This window comes from Geotrypetes seraphini, chromosome 5 (assembly GCF_902459505.1).
Source record: "Geotrypetes seraphini chromosome 5, aGeoSer1.1, whole genome shotgun sequence".
Lineage (NCBI taxonomy): Eukaryota > Metazoa > Chordata > Amphibia > Gymnophiona > Dermophiidae > Geotrypetes > Geotrypetes seraphini.
Window position 1 is genome coordinate 55,538,550 of NC_047088.1, and position 21,022 is coordinate 55,559,571.

The 21,022-nt window shown below is 41.8% G+C and overlaps 1 protein-coding gene across 7 annotated transcripts in view; it reads left to right on the forward strand.

Annotated features, from left to right (window-relative positions):
• DACH2 (dachshund family transcription factor 2) overlaps positions 1-21,022 on the forward strand; it is an 845,689-nt gene that overhangs the window by 408,846 nt on the left and 415,821 nt on the right. For all 7 annotated transcript variants that reach the window (XM_033945577.1, XM_033945572.1, XM_033945575.1 and 4 more), the window contains exon 2: positions 16,253-16,368. In XM_033945577.1, coding sequence (XP_033801468.1) covers positions 16,253-16,368 — 116 coding nt within the window. The remainder of the gene's footprint in view (positions 1-16,252; positions 16,369-21,022) is intronic.

Consider the following 21,022-nt stretch of genomic DNA (forward strand, 5'->3'; position numbering starts at 1 on the left):
GAGAGAACAGTAAATTGGTGAGTTTTAGCCTCTCTTTTATAAAGGTGCACTAAATCAACGCATGCGCTAACTATTTAACATGTCCATAGGATTACATGCACGCATTAACATTTACCATGTGCTTAAAGCAGTGCTGTTTAGGGCACCGTTAGCAAGTGCTATATGTCAATGCTTGCATGTTATCCTATGGAGGCGTTAGCAGTTAGCGCATGTGTTGATTTAGCGCACCTTTGTAAAAGAGAGCCTAAAACTCACCAATAAACTCTTAATTTGTCTCAATCCATCTTCCTTTATCTACAGCTTGCATTCTCCTACCAGAAGCAGATTATGGGACCTTAATAATTCTTCCACAGTAACAACTTGGACCTAGGAATGGCTTACTCTGCATTCCTGTCATCCATCTCATCGAACTGCAGTTGCCTGATATTATACTTGCATGTTGCTTTCCTAGACTGTGCAATAAAAATCTTAAACCATTTTTCACCTTGTGCTTATTTACATTGAGTAGCAGCTGGGCATTAGTGTTTCCTTAATAAGTACCACTTCAGCTACTTCATCACATTCACCTTTGTCTTATCTAGTGTTCCATGAGGCCAAGGCTTCAAAGGAGAGAAGTGGGGAGGTCCTTAGGGGGTGGCAAACATGGTAGCTGGCATGTCTCCACCCTCACAGCCTGCAACCAGTATATTTGAGAAAATGCGATTATATGAGAGCTGGAGAGGATGAATAAGGTGTAACGAGGTGCCTTAACTTGGTGAGCCAGAAAAGGCTTCTTTCAGTCATGGGCAAAGTTTCCTAACCTGACAGCTTAAGATATGCTTAACTGCAGCCGTTTCAGCGTGCTTCAGATGCTCCACTACGGAGCCGCAACATGCCATAGCTACTGCCATAATGACGCCTAAACGGAACAGTATAATCAAACCTGAGTTGCTATGATTTTATGGCTCATTATGTAGCACAGCGGTTAGAATGAAAGTTGGTGTGTGAGCCTGGTGTGGGTTCGATTCCCTCATGTACTTCAGCTGACACAATACTCAATTTTAATAAAAATTACAAACTACAGCCCAATCAAATCTCATTTTCATCTCAAACAGCACAACATTGGCAATACTAGAAGCTATCAATTCCAAAAGTGGAGTTTGCATTTGATAAAAACAGCAGTATTTGACTCCATGTCACATTTATTTAACCATACTTGAGATTCTGGCTTTTGAGACAATGAAAGCAGTGCTTTAAGCCATTGAGCTAACAGTCTTTTGTCTCAGCTAATTGTGATATGATAGCTAAGCAGATGATACATAGGCAGGTCAGTAAGCTATGATATGACAGGGGAATCAGAGAAATTAGTGTTTAAAGTGGTATAGCTCAATGAGTAAAAGTTCTATGCTGATCTTGCAGAGGTTGTGAGTTCAACTCCCAGCCTGTCTTTTAATTGTGGCATTGTACCTTGCAGGTGCACCTTGATGATCTCACAATGAGGTCGGCATTGTGCAGCTGCACATCTCCCTTTGCAATGAACTAGTAGCCACATTCAGGTCTGTTCTGTGTGTTATTCTGTTTTTAAGCTTGGCCAAATGAAGTTATGGAGGGTGGTGGACACATGGAACGCACTTCCGGAGGTTGTGATAGCCCAGAGCACATTTCAGGGTTTCAAGGAAGGTTTAGATAAGTTCCTAAAAGATAAGGGGATTGAGGGTTACAGATAAAAAGAATAGGTAGGTTACAGAAATGGACAGGAACCACATTACAGGTCATAGACCTGATGGGCCGCCGCGGGAGCGGACCGCTGGGCACGATGGACCTCTGGTCTGACCCAGTGGTGGCAACTTCTTATGTTCTTAGCTGATTGTAGCAATGTTTAATGAGAAAGAGAGTGTTATTTAGAGCAAGGAACCTAAAGCTGTGATTTTCATGTGCTGCAATTAGCTAATAACATTGCTTTTTTAGGCAATTTTAAATTCAATATGCTTGTATGGATGTGTCCTATTTATGTGGTGCCTGAATAACAAAATAAAAATCCCTGAACTGTATTTAAAAGATCACTTTGGAAACGTCTAAAAACATCTCTCAAATAACGTCCATGGTTTGCTCAGAGAAAGCTCATTGGATGACCTAGGCTGCCTAAATAGCATGTATCCTGCTAAAGCCTTTCTGAAGCTTAAACCACGTCTATCTAAAGCCTATACGATGCTCAAACTCCTCTGCTGTACACTTCTTATAGCAGCTAATTTTACCATTATTATACAGGTTTCTGTGTAGCACAAGAGTGAAGTTTACACCCTTCTACGTTGATGTTTCCAGTTCAACGCCCAATCAGTACCTCTCAGTCAAAAAGTAATATTATACTTATCCTTTTAAACATGGCATACTTTGTTACTTTTTTTATACTGTTGAAGTATACAATTCTGAAATAATGAAGAAAAAGGATTTAACAGGGCAGTGAGATCTACCTTGTTCTGTCTCCTAGCAGAATTAACTGCCATTCATTACCTATAAGGAGTAGTATAATCAAATCAGAATTGCTATTTTTGTATGGCACATTGTCTAGCAAAGCAGATTAGAATGAAAGTTAGCATGTAAGCATGGCACATTTTTTCAAAATTCACACTGATGTTCCCAGTTCAACTCCCACTGAAACTAATATACAGTAATATAAATATCCTTTTAAACATGGTATACTGTGTTTTTGTTATCCTTTTAATGATGGTATATTATGGGTTTATTATGTTAAAGCTTACAATCCTGAAATAATGATAACAACCCAATATTTTTTTTTTTTAATATATAACTAACATCGTAGGGACGTCTATCTGGCGTCTACATCAGAAAAAGTGTGATTTTTGGAAACGGGTATCGGACGCCTACTTGACGCCTATGTAATGCTCATTGCAACTTGCGCCACACGGACGTTTAAACCATGCCTAAAACTAGGCGCAGTTTACAGAATCAGGGCCTCAGTGTTCACATGCAAGTTGGGAAATTTACCATGGGATGCCTGTATTTTTAATATGTGGTAAGCACGTGCTAGTGCTTACCACAATTTAGTAAAAGTTCATCACTGTGTATTAGTAAAAGGGAGTCTTTATATAGGTGACTTCTGCTTTATGTTTTTTTCTTTTCACTAATATGTACATTTTTATCTTTGTTTAGTAAAGCTGTTACATATTAATGCACAGAGGTACTCTACTGCTCATATTAATCAACAGAAATCTTTTGTATATGCACATAAATTAATTTAAATTTAATAACATATTGATATTCCATATTATTCAGTGAAACCCTGAACAAGGTAACTGCTACATTTAGGTCCCCTTTTACAAAGCAGAGCTAGCGAATGCTTTGCGGCAAATGCTCCAATGCCCATTCAATCCCTATGAGCGTTAGCGCAGGCCAATGCGATAAATGCTCCATCAGGTTTCGTAAAAGAGGTCCTTAAACTGTAATCAAAACACAGTAAATCGTACAACATTTTGTATCTGAAATGCATTACAGTACAGCAACCTGTTGGTTTTTTTTTTTAATTTGTTTTTACTATGAAACTTGTTTCAGTGAACCTCCGCCGAGCTCAGTCTAGTGTTCAAAATGTAGATCACAGCTGGAGAGCAGTTGCCATTTACATACGGAAGAATGCAGCTATAATAGTTAAAATTCAATCTAGGGCTTGTTTCCCAGGCCCTATAACTAGTAAGAGTGCTGCAGATAATGAGTAGTTGCAAGAGCTGATTGAATTAACAGCTCAGCGTTCAGCTAGAAGCAATATTACTGTTACAATATTTGTTAAATACAGTATATTAATAAAACTTCCTGAAGAAAGCCTAGCCATTTTAAAATTACTTAACCATTCCACTCCTGCACTGAGATGCCAAGAATTAGTAAGGAGAGTGAAGCCTTTGTAGCATGATGCTAAAACTAGCTCAGATGCTGTCTAAAATTTTTTTATAATTAGCGAGGAACCTCGGCCCTGAGGAAGATATAGGGCTCCTTTTACTAAGCTGCGATAGGGTTTTTGGTGCGCGCAGGATTGCCGCGCATGCTAAACCCGTGCTACGCAGCTAGAACTAACGCCAGCTCAATGCTGGCGTTAGCGTCTAGCGTGAGCTAAAACCGCCATCGCAGCTTAGTAAAAGGAGCCCATATGAAACATGGTCATGTTAGGAGAGGTGACCCTTACAATAATCTAAAGAGCAGATAAGTAACTCTGTATTGTTACCGCATTTATAAGTTAACGTACTGATTTAAAAAAGAAAAAGAGGTCATATAAAAGATCATGGCAAAGTCAAATGTGATTTTATAAAGCTGTTTGCTGTACCATTGAGTATATAAATGGCTCATGACAGAGTGCTGAGGATCCATTATATATAAGAGAATTGATTTAAATTACATTTTGGGTAGAATATTTGGAAGAATTTGGGTGCCGGCATTTATACCAGGTTTCACTAATGTAAAAATACCAGCACCCAAATTTAGGATTCTGAGAGCTTTTCTGTAAAGAGCACCCAACTTGCAGCACTCTGCACACAGAATAATGCTCTGCGCTGATATTTCCTGCGCGCCAGCTTGGGTGCCATTTATTGAATCTGGCCTGCGTGCTTAATGTAATTTAGTTAAAGGGATCCATGGTGTAACATAGCAATAGCAAGTGTGTGGCAAACTTTTTAAGCTGCTGGCACTCTAATCTTGGGCTGCAGCTGGAGGGCACTCAGAAAGGTGCGGACGTCAATGCAATTGCATCGCATGCATGTGTGATGTCATCACGTTGACATCCAAGCAGGCGCGGATGTCCTCCAGCCGCGGCCCTGAGCCCTCTATTACCACCAGTGTGTGTGTGTGTGGGGGAGGGATTGCTGCAGGAACAGAGGTGAGGAGAAGGAGCAGAGTTGCTTGCCAGGAAAGGAGAAGCTGGCTGACTGACTACAGGACGTGCCTCTCGCTGCGAGAAGCACATCCTATAAGCAGTCAGAAAGCGCCGGCACCTCTCCTCCTTGCCGGCATCTTGGGGCACACCTGGAATCCTTCAGGTCACACAGTTTGCGATACACTGACTTACTGGATTCTTCCGGGTACATGCATCGATTGGCACTCTGCTCATGCTCCGCTGATTGGCACTCCCCCTACTACTTATGTGCCAAACCAGTTACAGAATGACGCTTAGCAGACTTACCGATATATGCTTATACTAGTTTTTTAGCCCGTTACATTAACGGGTGCTAGAATAGATGTGTAGACGTAGGCATTTCTTTCTTTCTTTTTCTTTCTTTCTTTCTTAGCCCCCTTGTACTTCTATGTGGGTATTTTGTGTGTGTTGGGATGGCTGATGGCTGTATTTCTTACTTTTGGTCTCTCTGTCTGTGTTTGCTTTGGTGTTTGTCTCTTTGGCTGCTATAAGGGGTTTTTTTTTCTTTGTGTTTCTCATTCCTTTGTCCTTTTTTTTTTTTCCTGTTTGTCTGTCTATGCAGTATTTTTTTTTTTTTTTACTGTTTGTCTGTCTCTCAAGTAATTTTCCTTCAACCGTCTAATGCGCCTACTATTAACCGGATGTGAGGTGGCATGCAAATGAGGGCAGCGCTTCGTAGCAATTCGGTGCGATCCACGGGGAGGAGAGGCAGAGACTAAAACTTCCAACCGGGTCCGAGCCAAGGAATGGCCGGATGGGCACTTTAGGCCACCCCTAGCCGAGGATCGGGCTACCCCTCACCATGGCCACTGCGCCTTGAGGTCCCGCATAGGACCGGACACTCGGGAGAGCAGCATGCCGGAGGCAGTTTCGGCCTCTCAGGCTGTCTACATTGGCATCGAGGTGCTGATTGCCCTGGTCTCGGTGCGACCAGGAAGCCGGGGCGGGCGAGGACGGCCCTTTGCCCAGCAGCGCTGCCTCTCTCCATCCCTGCCAGGCCCGCAGATCCGTCCTCTTTACCTTTGCTGCTGGAGACTTGCAGAGGTGGTGGGGGTGCTGACCACCAGCGATCCCTCTCTTCCGAGACACTCCCCCCTCCCCCCCCCGCTGCCACAGCATTCTCTGGGAGCTCCCTTGGCGAACCTCCTTTAACTACTGCTGATATTTGAAAGCTGATCCAAAATGGGGAGACCGGAGGAGGCGATCGGCGGCCAGCTGCGGTCCCGGCTGGAGTCCTGGTGACGTAGTAAGCGCGCGTGTGCCCTCTCGCCGGCACATCCCAACAGATCAGATCTCAGGGAACACGCAGCGAGAGTGCGCATGCGCGCTTAGCATATTATTATTATAGATACCAACTTTCTTGGCAGTGATGTGCATGAGTGGCATGTAACTGTGGAGACAACAGTTTATAGAATTGGCTCCATAAGCTACTTGCCTTAAGCTCTCCCTTTGCCCTTGTTCAGTGGTCTGTGGGATCTGATGATGTCCAGGAGGACATCAGAAAAGATGTGATAGTAGTAAAGGCTGCAACATAAGCAATATCAGCAACTCATTTCTTAGTATTGCAACGGAAAGTGAAACGACACAAAAATCCATACGAAAAAGGAGATTATCGCTGAAAAAAGCTGGAAAGCGATGACCACAAATGCTCGCAGTCTAAGCAACAAAGTTCATGATCTGCAAGCCCTGATATTAGAGGCAGATCTAGATATTGTTGCTATCACAGAGACATGGTTCAGTGAATCACATGGATGGGATGCAAACATACCGGGATATAATCTTTTTAGGAAGGACAGAGATGGTCATAAAGGTGGAGGAGTAGCTCTCTATGTAAAGATCAATATCCAAGCGACCGAAATGCAAGGGACCTGGGGAGAGGAAGAAGCGATATGGATTGCTCTGAAAAGAGAAGATGGAACTTCTATCTACGTGGGTGTAGTCTACAGACCTCCGACTCAATCGCAGCAAATTGATAAGGATCTGATTGTGGATATCCAAAAGTTTGGAAGGAAAGAGGAGGTTCTGCTGTTGGGAGATTTCAACCTGCCGGATGCGGACTGGAATGTTCCGTCTGCGGAATCGGAAAGAAGTAGGGAGATTGTGGATGCCTTTCAAGAGGCTCTGCTCAGACAAATGGTGACGGAACCCACAAGGGAAAAAGCGATATTGGATCTGGTCCTCACAAATGGAGAGAGTATCTCTAATGTTCGAGTGGGTGCTCACCTGGGTAGTAGCGATCATCAAACGGTTTGGTTTGATATAACGGCTAAAGTGGAGAGCGGACGCACGATACTTAAAGTCCTAGATTTCAAACGTACGGACTTTAATGCAATGGGAAAGTACCTGAAGAAAGAGCTATTAGGATGGGAGGACATAAGAGAAGTGGAAAGACAGTGGTCTAAGCTGAAAGGAGCGATAAAAATGGCTACGGACCTTTATGTGAAGAAAATCAATAAAAACAAAAGAAAAAGGAAGCCGATATGGTTCTCCAACCTAGTGGCTGAGAAAATAAAGGCGAAAGAGTTGGCGTTCATGAAATATAAAAAAACCCAAGAAGAGGAGAGCAGAAAGGACTACAGGGTGAAACTGAAAGAAGCCAAGAGAGAGATACGTTTGGCGAAGGCACAGGCGGAAGAACAAATGGCTAAAAATGTAAAAAAGGGAGATAAAAATTTTTTCAGATATATTAGTGAAAGGAGGAAGATAAAAAATGGAATTGCTAGGCTAAAAGATGCTGGGAACAAATATGTGGAGAGTGATGAGGAGAAAGCAAATGTGCTAAACAAATACTTCTGTTCTGTGTTCACAGAAGAAAATCCTGGAGAAGGACCGAGATTGTCCGGCAAAGTTACACGAGAAAATGGAGTAGATTCTGCGCCGTTCACGGAGGAGGGTGTTTATGAGCAACTTGAAAAACTGAAGGTGGACAAAGCGATGGGACCAGACGGGATCCATCCCAGGATACTAAGGGAACTCAGAGAGGTTCTGGCGAGTCCTATTAAAGACTTGTTCAACAAATCTCTGGAGACGGGAGTGATTCCTGGGGATTGGAGGAGAGCGGATGTGGTCCCTATTCATAAAAGTGGTCACAGGGATGAAGCAGGAAACTACAGGCCGGTGAGCCTCACTTCAGTTGTTGGAAAAATAATGGAAGTGTTGCTGAAAGAAAGGATAGTGTATTTCCTTGAATCTAATGGGTTACAGGATCCGAGGCAACATGGCTTTACAAAAGGTAAATCGTGCCAAACGAACCTGATTGAATTTTTTGATTGGGTGACCAGAGAGCTGGATCGAGGACATATGCTAGATGTAATTTATTTGGATTTCAGCAAAGCCTTTGATACAGTTCCTCATAGGAGGCTGTTGAACAAACTTGAAGGGCTGAAGTTAGGACCCAAAGTGGTGAACTGGGTCAGAAACTGGCTGTCGGACAGACGCCAGAGGGTGGTGGTTAATGGAAGTCGCTCAAAGGAAGGAAAGGTGACTAGTGGAGTCCCTCAGGGTTCGGTGCTGGGGCCAATCCTGTTCAATATGTATGTAAGTGACATTGCTGAAGGGTTAGAAGGAAAAGTGTGCCTTTTTGCAGATGATACCAAGATTTGTAACAGAGTAGACACCGAAGAGGGAGTGGAAAATATGAAAAAGGATCTGCAAAAGTTAGAGGAATGGTCTAATGCCTGGCAACTAAAATTCAATGCAAAGAAATGCAGAGTAATGCATTTGGGGATTAATAATAGGAAGGAACCGTATATGCTGGGAGGAGAGAAGCTGATATGCACGGACGGGGAGAGGGACCTTGGGGTGATAGTGTCCGAAGATCTAAAGGCGAAAAAAACAGTGTGACAAGGCAGTGGCTGCTGCCAGAAGGATTCTGGGCTGTATAAAGAGAGGCGTAGTCAGTAGAAGAAAGAAGGTGTTGATGCCCCTGTACAGGTCATTGGTGAGGCCCCACTTGGAGTATTGTGTTCAGTTTTGGAGACCGTATCTGGCGAAAGACGTAAGAAGACTTGAGGCGGTCCAGAGGAGGGCGACGAAAATGATAGGAGGCTTGCGCCAGAAGACATATGAGGAGAGACTGGAAGCCCTGAATATGTATACCCTAGAGGAAAGGAGAGACAGGGGAGATATGATTCAGACGTTCAAATACTTAAAGGGTATTAACGTAGAACAAAATCTTTTCCAGAGAAAGGAAAATGGTAAAACCAGAGGACATAATTTGAGGTTGAGGGGTGGTAGATTCAGGGGCAATGTTAGGAAATTCTACTTTACGGAGAGGGTGGTGGATGCCTGGAATGCGCTCCCGAGAGAGGTGGTGGAGAGTAAAACTGTGACTGAGTTCAAAGAAGCGTGGGATGAACACAGAAGATTTAGAATCAGAAAATAATATTAAAGATTGAACTAGGCCAGTTACTGGGCAGACTTGTACGGTCTGTGTCTGTGTATGGCCGTTTGGAGGAGGATGGGCAGGGGAGGGCTTCAATGGCTGGGAGGGTGTAGATGGGCTGGAGTAAGTCTTAACAGAGATTTCGGCAGTTGGAACCCAAGCACAGTACCGGGTAAAGCTTTGGATTCTCGCCCAGAAATAGCTAAGAAGAAAAAAAAAAAAAATTTTTAAATTGAATCAGGTTGGGCAGACTGGATGGACCATTCGGGTCTTTATCTGCCGTCATCTACTATGTTACTATGTTACTATCTTAATAGTGGAGAAGTTCTGTGAGATCAAGATTTAAAATGTTTTATCTGTTTGTTTATTCAGTTTATCGAATCTGCCTAGCAAACACATTTATTCTAAGTAGCACACACACACACACAATACATACAGATAAAGGAAGAACAGAACGATGTGCAAACCCACCAACTACAAACAACGTAGAAAAACCTACACAAAACACTCAGCAAACAGAATTTCAGGCCTTTATGAAATTTTAAGTTATCCGACTCCAAATGCAGAGAAGCAGGTAACAGATCCCATAACGGTTACAGACAATGCAAAATAAAGCAGCATGATTTCTGTCGGGAAAAAGCAAGTGGGAAAGTGCATTGGTTACCAGTTAAAGAGCGCTATTTATTTAAGCTGATGGTTTTTATATTTAAATAATTTTATTTTCAAACACCAGGATCTGTCAATATGAACCTGCTCGTATGCTTAGATCCACAAACTAAAGGGTCCTTTTATCAAGCTGCGGTAGGGGGTTTAACGCGCGTAATACCGTGCGTTAAACCACCTGCCGCACTAGCCGCTAACGCCTGCATTGAGCAGGCGTTAGTTTTTTAGCCAGCCGCGGGGGGGTTAGCGCGTGATGAAATGTCTGACGCGCTAACCCCCCGCGCGCGGCTTGATAAAAGGACCCCTAAAAGTTGTTACAAGTTTTGTCTTTACAATTTTGTCCTAAAATGAAATGGAGAAAAAAATCTTGTAAGCCCGGATTCTATGTGGATGCGCAAGGCAGATGTGTTCAAAAAAGTAATTAGTTAATGGTCTGTTAATGGATCAATTATTGGCATTAATTGACACTAATTTGGATTTGTACATATGCCTTCAGGCTATTCTATAACACTGCTTGCTCAAAGTGTCTAACCTGCAACCCAGAAGGGGGCATGCTATGGGAAGGGCATAGGCAGGCTAGGAATGTTCCACAAATTTAGGAGCAATGTCTTTAAGTTCATGTGAGCCCAACTTGTGTACCAGAATATATACCAGGTTTCCACAAGTGCAAGTATTTGCTCCCAAAGCTGAGCACAAGAATCAGCACTAAGCCCTGTTCTGTAAGTGGAATACCCTTTATAGAATATGGAGCTCATAATTGAAATGAAAATACGTCTAAAAACCTGCCTAAATCGGCACTTGGATGATCAAAAAGACAGGTCATCCAAGTGCCGATGATTGAAACGGGTTTAGACGTATCTTAAAGCAGCTTAGGCCTTTTCAGTGCTGTTGTGTGTCCAGAGCGAAAAGGGGCGTTTTTCAAGGAGTGGTTAGGGCGGGATGTGGGCCGACCTAGACTTAGTTGTCCTGTAGAGATAATTCATAGTTTAACGAGACTTATACATTGTGACTTAGGCGATCTAAAAACAGGTCTAAGTGCCCAGATAACCACTGCAGGGACAAAGTACAATCCCTCCCAATGATCACTGACCCCCCCCCCCCCACCTTACAAATCGGAATAAAAACATACATAAGAACATAAGAAGCGCCATCTCCGGATCAGACCTTCGGTCCATCAAGTCCGGCGATCCGTACATATCTGCCTCCAGAACATTAACACCTGGCATAGGAAAGCTTAGTAGAGCTGCACAGAGGTGGCTTAAGTAGTCTGGGGGGTGGGCTAGTGAACCATTGCATTTATGGTGGAACATGTGCACCCACCAAAGCCCCCCAAACCCTACTGTACTGCCATATAGGTACCACCTGCAGCCATAAGGGCTATTGAGGTAGTAGACGGGTGGGTATAGTAGGTTTTGGAGGGCTCACTCATAAGGGAGTTGTGGTGAGATGTTATGTGGCACCCTTTTTGTGAAGTTCACAGCAGTGCCCTGTAAGGTGCCCCACTACTCTGTTGCCATGTCTGGGTGTCTAGTCCATCACTTTGCTGGTCCCTCCCACATCCAAAAGATCTTTTTCTAGGCATTTTGGACTTGGACAATTTTTTGGATGAGAATGTGGTATAAAGATAGACAACTTGGTGGTCTGGACGATCAAGCGGTTGGCCGTTGACTTAGATGATTCTCAAAAAAAAAAAAAAAAATTTGGACGTATTTTCTGAGAATGGATTTTAGATGATTAGCACCTTGGGCCCAAAACGGACTTAGATTTAAAAAAAAAATTTTGCCTCTCTGTGAGTTTAGCACAGATCTTTCTAGCACCAAAGAAAGTTGTGAGAAAATTAAGAATAGTGCAGAATACGGCTGTTCGTTTGATATTTGGACTGAAGAAAAGTGATCATATCAGTCCTTATTACCGATCATTGCACTGGTTGCCAGTGGAGGCACGAGTAATGTTTAAATTTTCATGCCTCTGTTTTAAGTGAGTTTGGGGATTGGCACCTACCTACCTGCTATCTCATTTGGTGCCATATAACCCCATGAGAATAACCAGGAATTGTAACCTATTTGCTTACTCGAAGATTTTAGGCTGTAAACTTAGGTCTTATTTAGACAGGATGCGGTGTCAGGTCAAAAGCGCGCCGGGACAAAGGCGCACCCAGACAATTGAGCGCAGTGCGGAGGTGCACGGCGCTCAAAATTAATGTTTTTAGAGCTCCGACGGGGGGGCGTAGGGGGGAACCCCCCCACTTTACTTAAAAGACATTGTGCCGTGTTGTGGGGGCGTTGTGGGGGTGTGGGGGGTTGTAACCCCCCACATTTTACTGAAAACTTCACTTTTTCCCTGTTTTTAGGGAAAAAGTTAAGTTTACAGTAAAATGTGGAGGGTTACAACCCCTCAAACCCCCCATAACGCCGGTGCAATGTCTATTAAGTAAAGTGGGGGGGTTCCCCAACAACCCCCCCCCGTCGGAGCCCCTAAAAACAGTAATTTTGAGCGGCGCGCGCCTCCACGCTGCGCTCAATTGTCTGGGCGCGCCTTTGTCTTTCGCGCCGTTGTCTATGAACCCAGGATGCTTGCATTTCAAGCAAGCAAACAACAATCCTGGTTGAGTAACTATATCAGTGGAGCCATGCTGTCCTATGGTGCTTTCAGAAAAGAAATTAAGACAGTATTATTTGATAAATTTATCTCTTAATTTGTGCTTTTATTCTTAACACAATAATTTTACTGTATCAATTTAAATTTTAATGTCTTTTTAAATAATAGGCTATATTCTTATCATTATTATTTTGTATTTCACTGATTGTCCAGTTTTTCCCTTTTGTGGAAACCGCCTAGAATTCTTTTGATTAAGGCGGTATAGAAAAATAAAGGTATGTTATGTTATGTAAAGTGGGTACACTAAATTGTGTGGAACACACATTATCAATATGACACCAATCCAAATTTAAATGTGTGGCCATTTTGAAAGTGGTTGAGATGAGTGTGGCATAGTGTGGGATGATGAAATGCAAGTTTTCCCCTGATGTAGCTTATCTAAGAAGTGAAACAGGAGTACCCCTGTCGGGAGAAAATAGAGAGGAATGTTCCAGTTTGGAAGATGAATATTTGAAAGTATCAAAGACTGAGATAAGTGGTTTTAAAAAAATATTTATTGGAACATTCTCCAGAGGAATCTTTGACAATATTGTCTCTGAAACTGCTCTAAGCTGTTTACTTGAATCACAGTTTAATAGTTTATTATTATGCACTCCTGTTTAGAAGAACACAAGTTTGAAAGACAAAAGATATTGAGATTGAAAGTTTATTTGCATGTTATGTGGAGTTTTTTTTTCTCGTTTTTTTTTTTACAGACCCACGATAAGACGGGCTCCATTGGATGCTTTATGAGTCTGGGAGCCAAGTTATTGAGGCCTATTTTTCTCTACTTTGTCTTTATCATTTATTTATTATTGTTTGTGTTTGGTGTGCATGGTGGTCCCAATAATATTCATATAGCAGCATGTTTAAATTTGGATTGGTGACTCAAAAGTGGGTGCCATTTACTGAATCCAGCCCTTAGTGTTAGGCCTTTATTATTGGAATAATCTGTAGAATTCAGGGAAATGCCAAGTTTAACTGGGTTGTTTTTTTTTTTCAAAACTTGAAGAATAAACTAGATTTTGGCTTGTCTGTTCTTTCTCTTTAGCTCTATCTTAATTATTTTATTTTTAATATAAATCAATTTGAGTGGATTATATTCATAAAAGTGTTACAAAATCTGAGTAGGAGGATGATAGCTTTTCTCTGACCGCTTTGCCTCTATCAGGTTTAGAGCAAGAAAAACTTGTGAGTTACATTACATTACATTAGGGATTTCTATTCCGCCATTACCTTGCAGTTCAAGGCGGATTACAAAAGAATTATCCAAGATGTATTACAACAAGAACTTACAAAAAAAAAAAAAAAATTGGTCATTTTCAAAAAGAGTAAGAAATGGGTAAGGTTATTTGTTTGGGGTAGTTGGCTTTAGTGAGAGGTGGAGTTTGAGACTTGTGGTATTATTTTCTTAAGCAATTTTCATGAAAGTCATTAACTCCTGCTAAAACAAACAACCCCCCCCCCCCACACACACACCTTTTACTAAACTGTGATAGTAGTTATTAGCACAGGGAGCGTCTCTGAGCGTCGGGAGCAGCGCAGAGCATTCAGCGCAGCTCCCTGCGTTAATAACCACTAATGCGGTTTAGTAAAAGGGGGGAAAATAGCAGCTGAGCACACAGCATATCTCGTTTGTTTTCAAGATTCCAGTGAGTCACAGATGAGTCTTTGGGCTTGAATCTATATATTTAAAAATAGCTGAGCGCCTAAATATGTGTTGCAGGTTTTAATTCACAATGTAAAGATGTGATTTTATGTTATTATAGTCGTATAAAGATCCAAGACAGCTGTGAAGAGCATTTCATTTCTATGGATCCTACCAAACATAAAAACCTATGGGTTGATATTCAAAGTGATTTATATGGCCGAGAGATATTCAGCAGCACTGAACTAAATATTGTCACTGAATATCCCTTTTGTGGGCAGTTTAGAAGTAGAGTTAGAGCAGAAATGTAGTTAGTTAACAGCAATGTTCTGTCTACTAACTGTCTAAGTACCCACATAAAGTAAGAACAACAAAATAGAGTACTGTAAGTCATGTGCGTCCTTGCCACATTTACATGGTTACAGTTATACCAAGAGATCATGCAAGTAGGTTTGGAACGGTACACATCAACCAGGGATAAGTCAAACAAGTAAATCTTTATTGAGATATTAACATAACAGTCTCTGATAGGTATTCACTGCATGTCATTGCCCCAACATGGTCTGTTTTTTGGCTAGAAAGCCTATTTCAGGGGTATAATCGACATCTAAAGGATAAATTAATTAAAACAATTTAAGAATAATGAACCATTATCTTAATGAATAAAAGTGACATAAAAAATGTGGCAATGAAAATATGACTATATAAAGAAATTATATATATTTGAGGTGTCAACAGGATAAGGAACCAAAGAAATGCTACCAGAAATATGATTAATAAAGAAAAGGGATATATAGAAAATCATAGGAAGACCCAAGAAAAGGTTTGTCCATAGAGTTTTGTGTCAAGTGTTATGTGGTATATAAATGTGATAAAACCACAGAGGTGTGTATTGATGTTATTTCAAATGACCAGTGAAAAAAATAATATGAATAATGAATGGGTGTTAATATCTCAATAAAGATTTAGTTGTTTGACATATTCCTGGTCGATGTGTACAGTTCCAACCCCACTTGCACGATCTTTATTGTTTTTTTTCATGGGGTTCTTTTCCCTGTTTTCTACAGTTATGTCAAGTCATAAATGTAAGGTGCACTGATACTAGGTTATACTAATATTCAATAATGGAATCATGGTGCCCGCTTAACATCCTTAGGGATGCCTAAATGGAGGTGGCCAGTTGTGCCTCCATATTGACTGAAAATACATGAATAGCTGAGTTATTTGTTCACTGACTGCCGGTGAATGTATAACGCTGCCTGATTATTGGCTAAATGGAGTATAAAATATATAGGCCCCCTTTTATTAAGCTGTGTTAGGGATTTTTATTGCAGGCCGCTGCGGTAAAAGCTCTGATGTTCATAGAATTCCTATGAGTGTTGGAGCTATTACCGTAGCAACTCACAATAAAAAAAACCCTAGCACAGCTTGATAAAAGGGGGCCATAATAACCTAGCAAGTTTCCACTTTTGAGCAATATGTGTCATGGTTCAGAATTGCATTACAGTATTGGGTTGGTTTTAAAAAAAATAATAATAATTTTAACCCCGCCCCCTTTTACAAAACTGTGATAGCGGTTTTTAGCGCAGGCTGGCATTCTGAATGCTCTGTACTGCTCCTGACAGCACTGTGCCAGCCTGCGCTAAAAACCGCTATTGTTTTGTAAAAAAAAAAAAAAAGGGGGGGTTTAGAATTTTAGATTTCTTTTATTGCAAAAATCTGAATATTTGCTACTTTTCATAGATTGTTATAACCAACACTGAACTCTTTGTACAAAATAGTGTGGAATTAAATAAATTATTATTACTATTATTGCAGCATGCTTAAGAGTGCACCAAGAATCCCAGGGTCTTATTCTAACCTTTAAACCCTATCCTTGCTTTCCCTTTCATTTTTAAAATAACTGAAAAATAGGTTATGAGAAATTGATTTCTCAGAACAAGAGCTAATTAATGGCAATGATGGAAAGCAATTGCTTTTACCATCTAAAATAAAAGTGTTAACTATATACTTAACATCTCTACAGCTCAAGACCAGGAAGGCCCCCTAAGCGGTCTCTTGGAGTTGCAATACAAGAAAATGCACGACTTCTGCCCCACGGAGTTCCTGGCCTCTTATCTCCTGGACTTATCACCCCAACAGGTACTAAAATCTATCTCTACCTACCAAGAGCACAGCAGTTGTAATATATTAATACTGATGTAACTACCGTATTTTCTCGCATATAACGCGCGCGTTATACGTGGTTTTTACAAACCGTGCATACCCTTGCGCGTTATACACGTGAGCGTGTTGTACAAAATTTTTTTTACATAGTTTCCCCCCCCCCGACGCCCGATTCATCACCCGGAAGAAGCGCTCGCACTCCCACCCCGAAGGACCGCTTGCACCCCCACCCAAAGGACCGCTCGCACCCCCACAGCCTCCCCCCCTCCCCCATGGAGAAGCTGTCTACATTGTTTCCGGATGCCAGCCCAGCTGCTTCCTCTGCCGGTGGTCCTGCCCCTTCTCAGAGCCCTGTGCTGCTTCCTCTTCAGGCGGTCCCGCCCTTTCTCTGATGTCAGAGAAAGGGTGGGACCGCCGGAAGAAAAAGCAGCGCAGCAGGGCTCAGAGAAGGGGCGGGCCCGCCGGCAGAGAAAACAACTGGGCTCGCTGGCATCTGGAAACAAGGTAGACTGCTTCTCCATGGGGGAGGGGGGTGAGGCTGTGGGGGTGCGAGCAGTTCTTCGGGTAGGGGTGCGAGCGGTCCTTCGGAGTGGGAGTGCGAGCGCTCCTTCGGGGTGGGGGTGCGAGCGGTCCTTTAGGGTGGGGGTGCGGGTGCGTGCGAGCGGTCCTTCGGGGTGGGGGTGCGAGCGGTCCTACGGGGGGGGGGGGGGGAAGGGGACGTCGGGGGAGGGCATCAGGCTTTCAGGGTAGGGACAGGACTTCAAGGAGGAAAGGAGAGTCGGGGCGGGCGAAAACAGAGTCGGGGTCTCCAGAGGAGAGTCGGGGCGGGCGAAAGGAGAGTCAGGCAGCATGCGCGGTATACGGGTGTGCGCGGTATATAAAAATTTATGTACATAAATATGTGTTTTTTGCGCGCTATACCCGTGTGCGCATTTTACACGGGTGCGCGTTATCTATGTGAAAATACGGTACTTTTTTGTTCAGGGGTTTTCAAGTTTCAGCAGTGGTCACACTATTATATTTTTGAGCATTCCTAAAAGCTGTGGAGACCGTTTAAATACTGTAGGAAAAAGGTGACTTCAGCATGCCCTTATGTGGGCTGTTTTCTGTATTAATGGCCATGTGCTGAAGAAATTCGAAATCCTCCTTAAAGCACATTGGGGTCCTTTTACTAAGGTGTGCTAGCCAGTTTTAGCATGCACTAAATCTTAGTGCGCGCTAAATGCTAAAGCGTCCATAGACTATAATGGACATGTTAGCGTTTAGTGTGCCCTAATATTTAGCGCACGCTAAAACTGGCTAGCACGCCTTAGTTAAAGGACCCCATTATTTCAAACTGGTGATCGGTTCTTGGATACTGAGTAGTGTTGCAGGCATGTGGGGATGCTGTGTTCAGTTGTTTTATGGTTGTTTGCTTTATTAATCTGCTGTGCGTGGAACTCTGTCCTATCATTATTGATGTTCTTTTCCTTAATCTTATTTTAGTTTTGAAATTGTACATCATGTTGGTCTGCGCAACAGTAAAAGTAGTATATCCAATGCAAATACACATAAACATATCTCTGCCCCATATACTACTATTTTATAAAGACACATAGACATCTGTGGATCTTTATAAAATAGTGCCTAAGAAGATGCATATTTTTCCTGTTAAACTTGGCACCCTCTTATAAAGTATACGTGCTATAATAAATTGGGGAAACAATTTTTTAAGATCTAATTAATGGATGTGGCCTAGTGCTGTTTCAAATAAAAAGCAAGGATATGAGTTAAGAGGATGAAAAAGTAAGATATGGAAAAGGCATTGCAGCTGTTGGCTAATTAACCATGCCTGGAGGTAGCATTTAAGGATGATCAAATGATTTGTTTGCTCTGTTTTGTCTGCACTCAACAGTGTACTGTATTTTTAAAGTGTTTGTTCACTATTTTGAGCAACCTCTATGAGGCCTGAATGCAGTTTGGAAGTACAATATATTTTATTTATTTAAATTTTTTCTGAATTATTATCCTGTAAAAAGAGCACTCAAAGCAGTGTTTAATAAAATAAACATAGAATTTGATGCTTGTAAAAGCACACAAGTACACACAAAACAGTAGACATCAACCAATAAAAAGAATCATCTACCAGAGAGCTGCATTTCTAAATGTATATTTGGTTTGGAAGTATGTACCGTTCCTTAGTGTATATAGTGGGTTTTTCCTATTTTTAATGACATTCTAATATGCTTATCTTATTTTTTTATTGTTTAATTATGAATTGTGCACCAACAAGGGCAAATCCAAAATTAAAGGCAATTGTTAAATTACAAGATAACTGGAATAGAGCTAGTGAAATGCAACATATCTACTCGGACATTGCCTATTGGATAGTTCGTCCACACACAGTGCATTGCTCAGCCTTTAGTCGTGTGGCAGCTATGAGGTCAGAAACATGGATGCTCCATTGCAAGATTACACCATTGAAGAACAATGTGCAGTAGTGTGCTTTCTTTGGGCAGAGGGAGTGAAACCTGTGGAAATTCACTGTCAGATATTGACTCTGTATGGACATAGCACCATGAATCAACAAAAGGTTTACGAGTGGGTAAAATGGTTTAAAACGGGAAGAACAGGTGCAACCGATGAAGGTCGTTCTGGTTGCCCAACAACTTCTTGCACACAAGAGCACATTGACAGGGCGGATGCCTTGATTAGAGAAGACTGACGGATAATGGTGTCTCAATTGATTGCAAATTTGGATATCAGCTATGGGTCTGTATTTGCCATAATTTATTTATTTATTTAATTAATTATTTTGATTTCTATCCCATTCTTCCAGAAGCTCAGAATGGGTTACAAGTAGACATTCACAATCGTTTGAAAGCAGACTAGTCATGACAACAAATAGGTTACAGTAGACAATAACAGTTCTTATTTTAGAGACCAGACTGGTCATAGCGAAGAGTGCTAGGAGAAGTATATCGAGGAGGCAGTTTTTAATGGCCCGATTGGCGGAAGAGGAAGGTCTTTATTGTTCTGCGGAAGGTCATTAGTGAGTCTAGAGACCTGATCTGTGTAGATAAGTCGGTTCCATTGCTGAGGTAGGAAATGGCTATAGGATCTTTTGTACGCCGTACTCATTCGGAGGGATCTCCCTGCATGATAACTTGGGAATGCAGGAAAGTCTGCGCACGAAGGGTTCCCAAACAGCTTTCTGATCTGCAGAAGCAACAGCATGTGGAGGTTGTGACCCAGTTCCTGAGTCGGTATGAAGAAGATCCAAGTATTCTAGAGAGAATTGTCACTGGTGACGAGACATGGGTGCATCACTGCAACCCGGAGAACAAAAGAGAAAGCATGATGAAGTAAAGAAAGTGGTGTTAATCTAGCTTTGGGAGCAGCCGAAAAACTTCTATGCAGGAATGAAGAAGCTAGTTGAACGATACAACAAATGCATTGTCTTACATGGGGACTGTGTGGAAAAGTGATATGTTCAATTGCTCACAGTTACTTCTGTTACAGTTGTTAAATGTATTTTGGCTTTACTTTGTGACTTACCCTTGTGTACCACTCAGGATTTTGTAGACTTCAATTATATCTCCCCCTCAGCTGTCTCTTTCTCAAGTTGAAGAGTCCTAACCTCTTTAGTCTTTCCTTGTACGAGAGGAGTTCCATCCCCTTTATCATTTTGGTTGCTCTTCTTTGAACATTTTCTAATTCCACTATATCTTTTTTGAGATATGGTGACCAAAATTTTATGCAATACTCAAGGTAAGGTCGCACCAAGGAACATTATAGAGGCATTATAATATTTGTTTTATTTGCCATACCTTTTCGAATAATTCCTAGCATCTTGGCCAATTTTCTTTTTTCTGAATTAATGGTAATGCACTAATGCTACTGCCTCTACTGTTGAAAAAGATTAAAATCACAGAGAGAGCGAATAACAATCTATCTGCAACAGCAGCAGGTGGAGACAAAAGGCTCAGAATAAAGTGACAGTTGTAAACATAAGTAGTATAATGCTTTCATGAAATCAGTCATTGGCACAACCTGTATAACCAAACCTTGCATCATAGTTGAACCACTCACAACTGGGTCAAAGGTGCACTAGAGCAGTGATTCCCAACCCTGTCCTGGAGGAACACCAGGCCAATCGGGTTTTCAGGCTAGCCCTAATGAATATGCATGAGAGAGATTTGCATATGATGGAAGTGATAGGCATGCAAATTTGCTTCATGCATATTCATTAGGGCTAGCCTGAAAACCCAATTGGCCTGGTGTTCCTCCAGGACAGGGTTGAGAACCACTGCACTAGAGGTCACTTATCTGGTACAGTCCTGTAAATCCGGGCTTCCTCTCACACCTATATAGTTTCCAAACATTACCCAAGGATCAGTTCCATTCAGATGAAAACTCTAATGTTGCCATTACCGCATGGACATTTAATAAAAAGTACTACGTCCATACTTACCAGTATCTATTTTGAAGGTGTTAAGGGCTCATGTGGGGATTCTGTGCTAATCAGTTTACATGTGGTAATGTAATCTGCACCCAAATATCCCCCTTTGTGCATAAATAAAAAAAATATTATTTTTGCATGTGGCTAGTACATATCAGTTCAAACACTGCAGATCACCCACGCATGCCC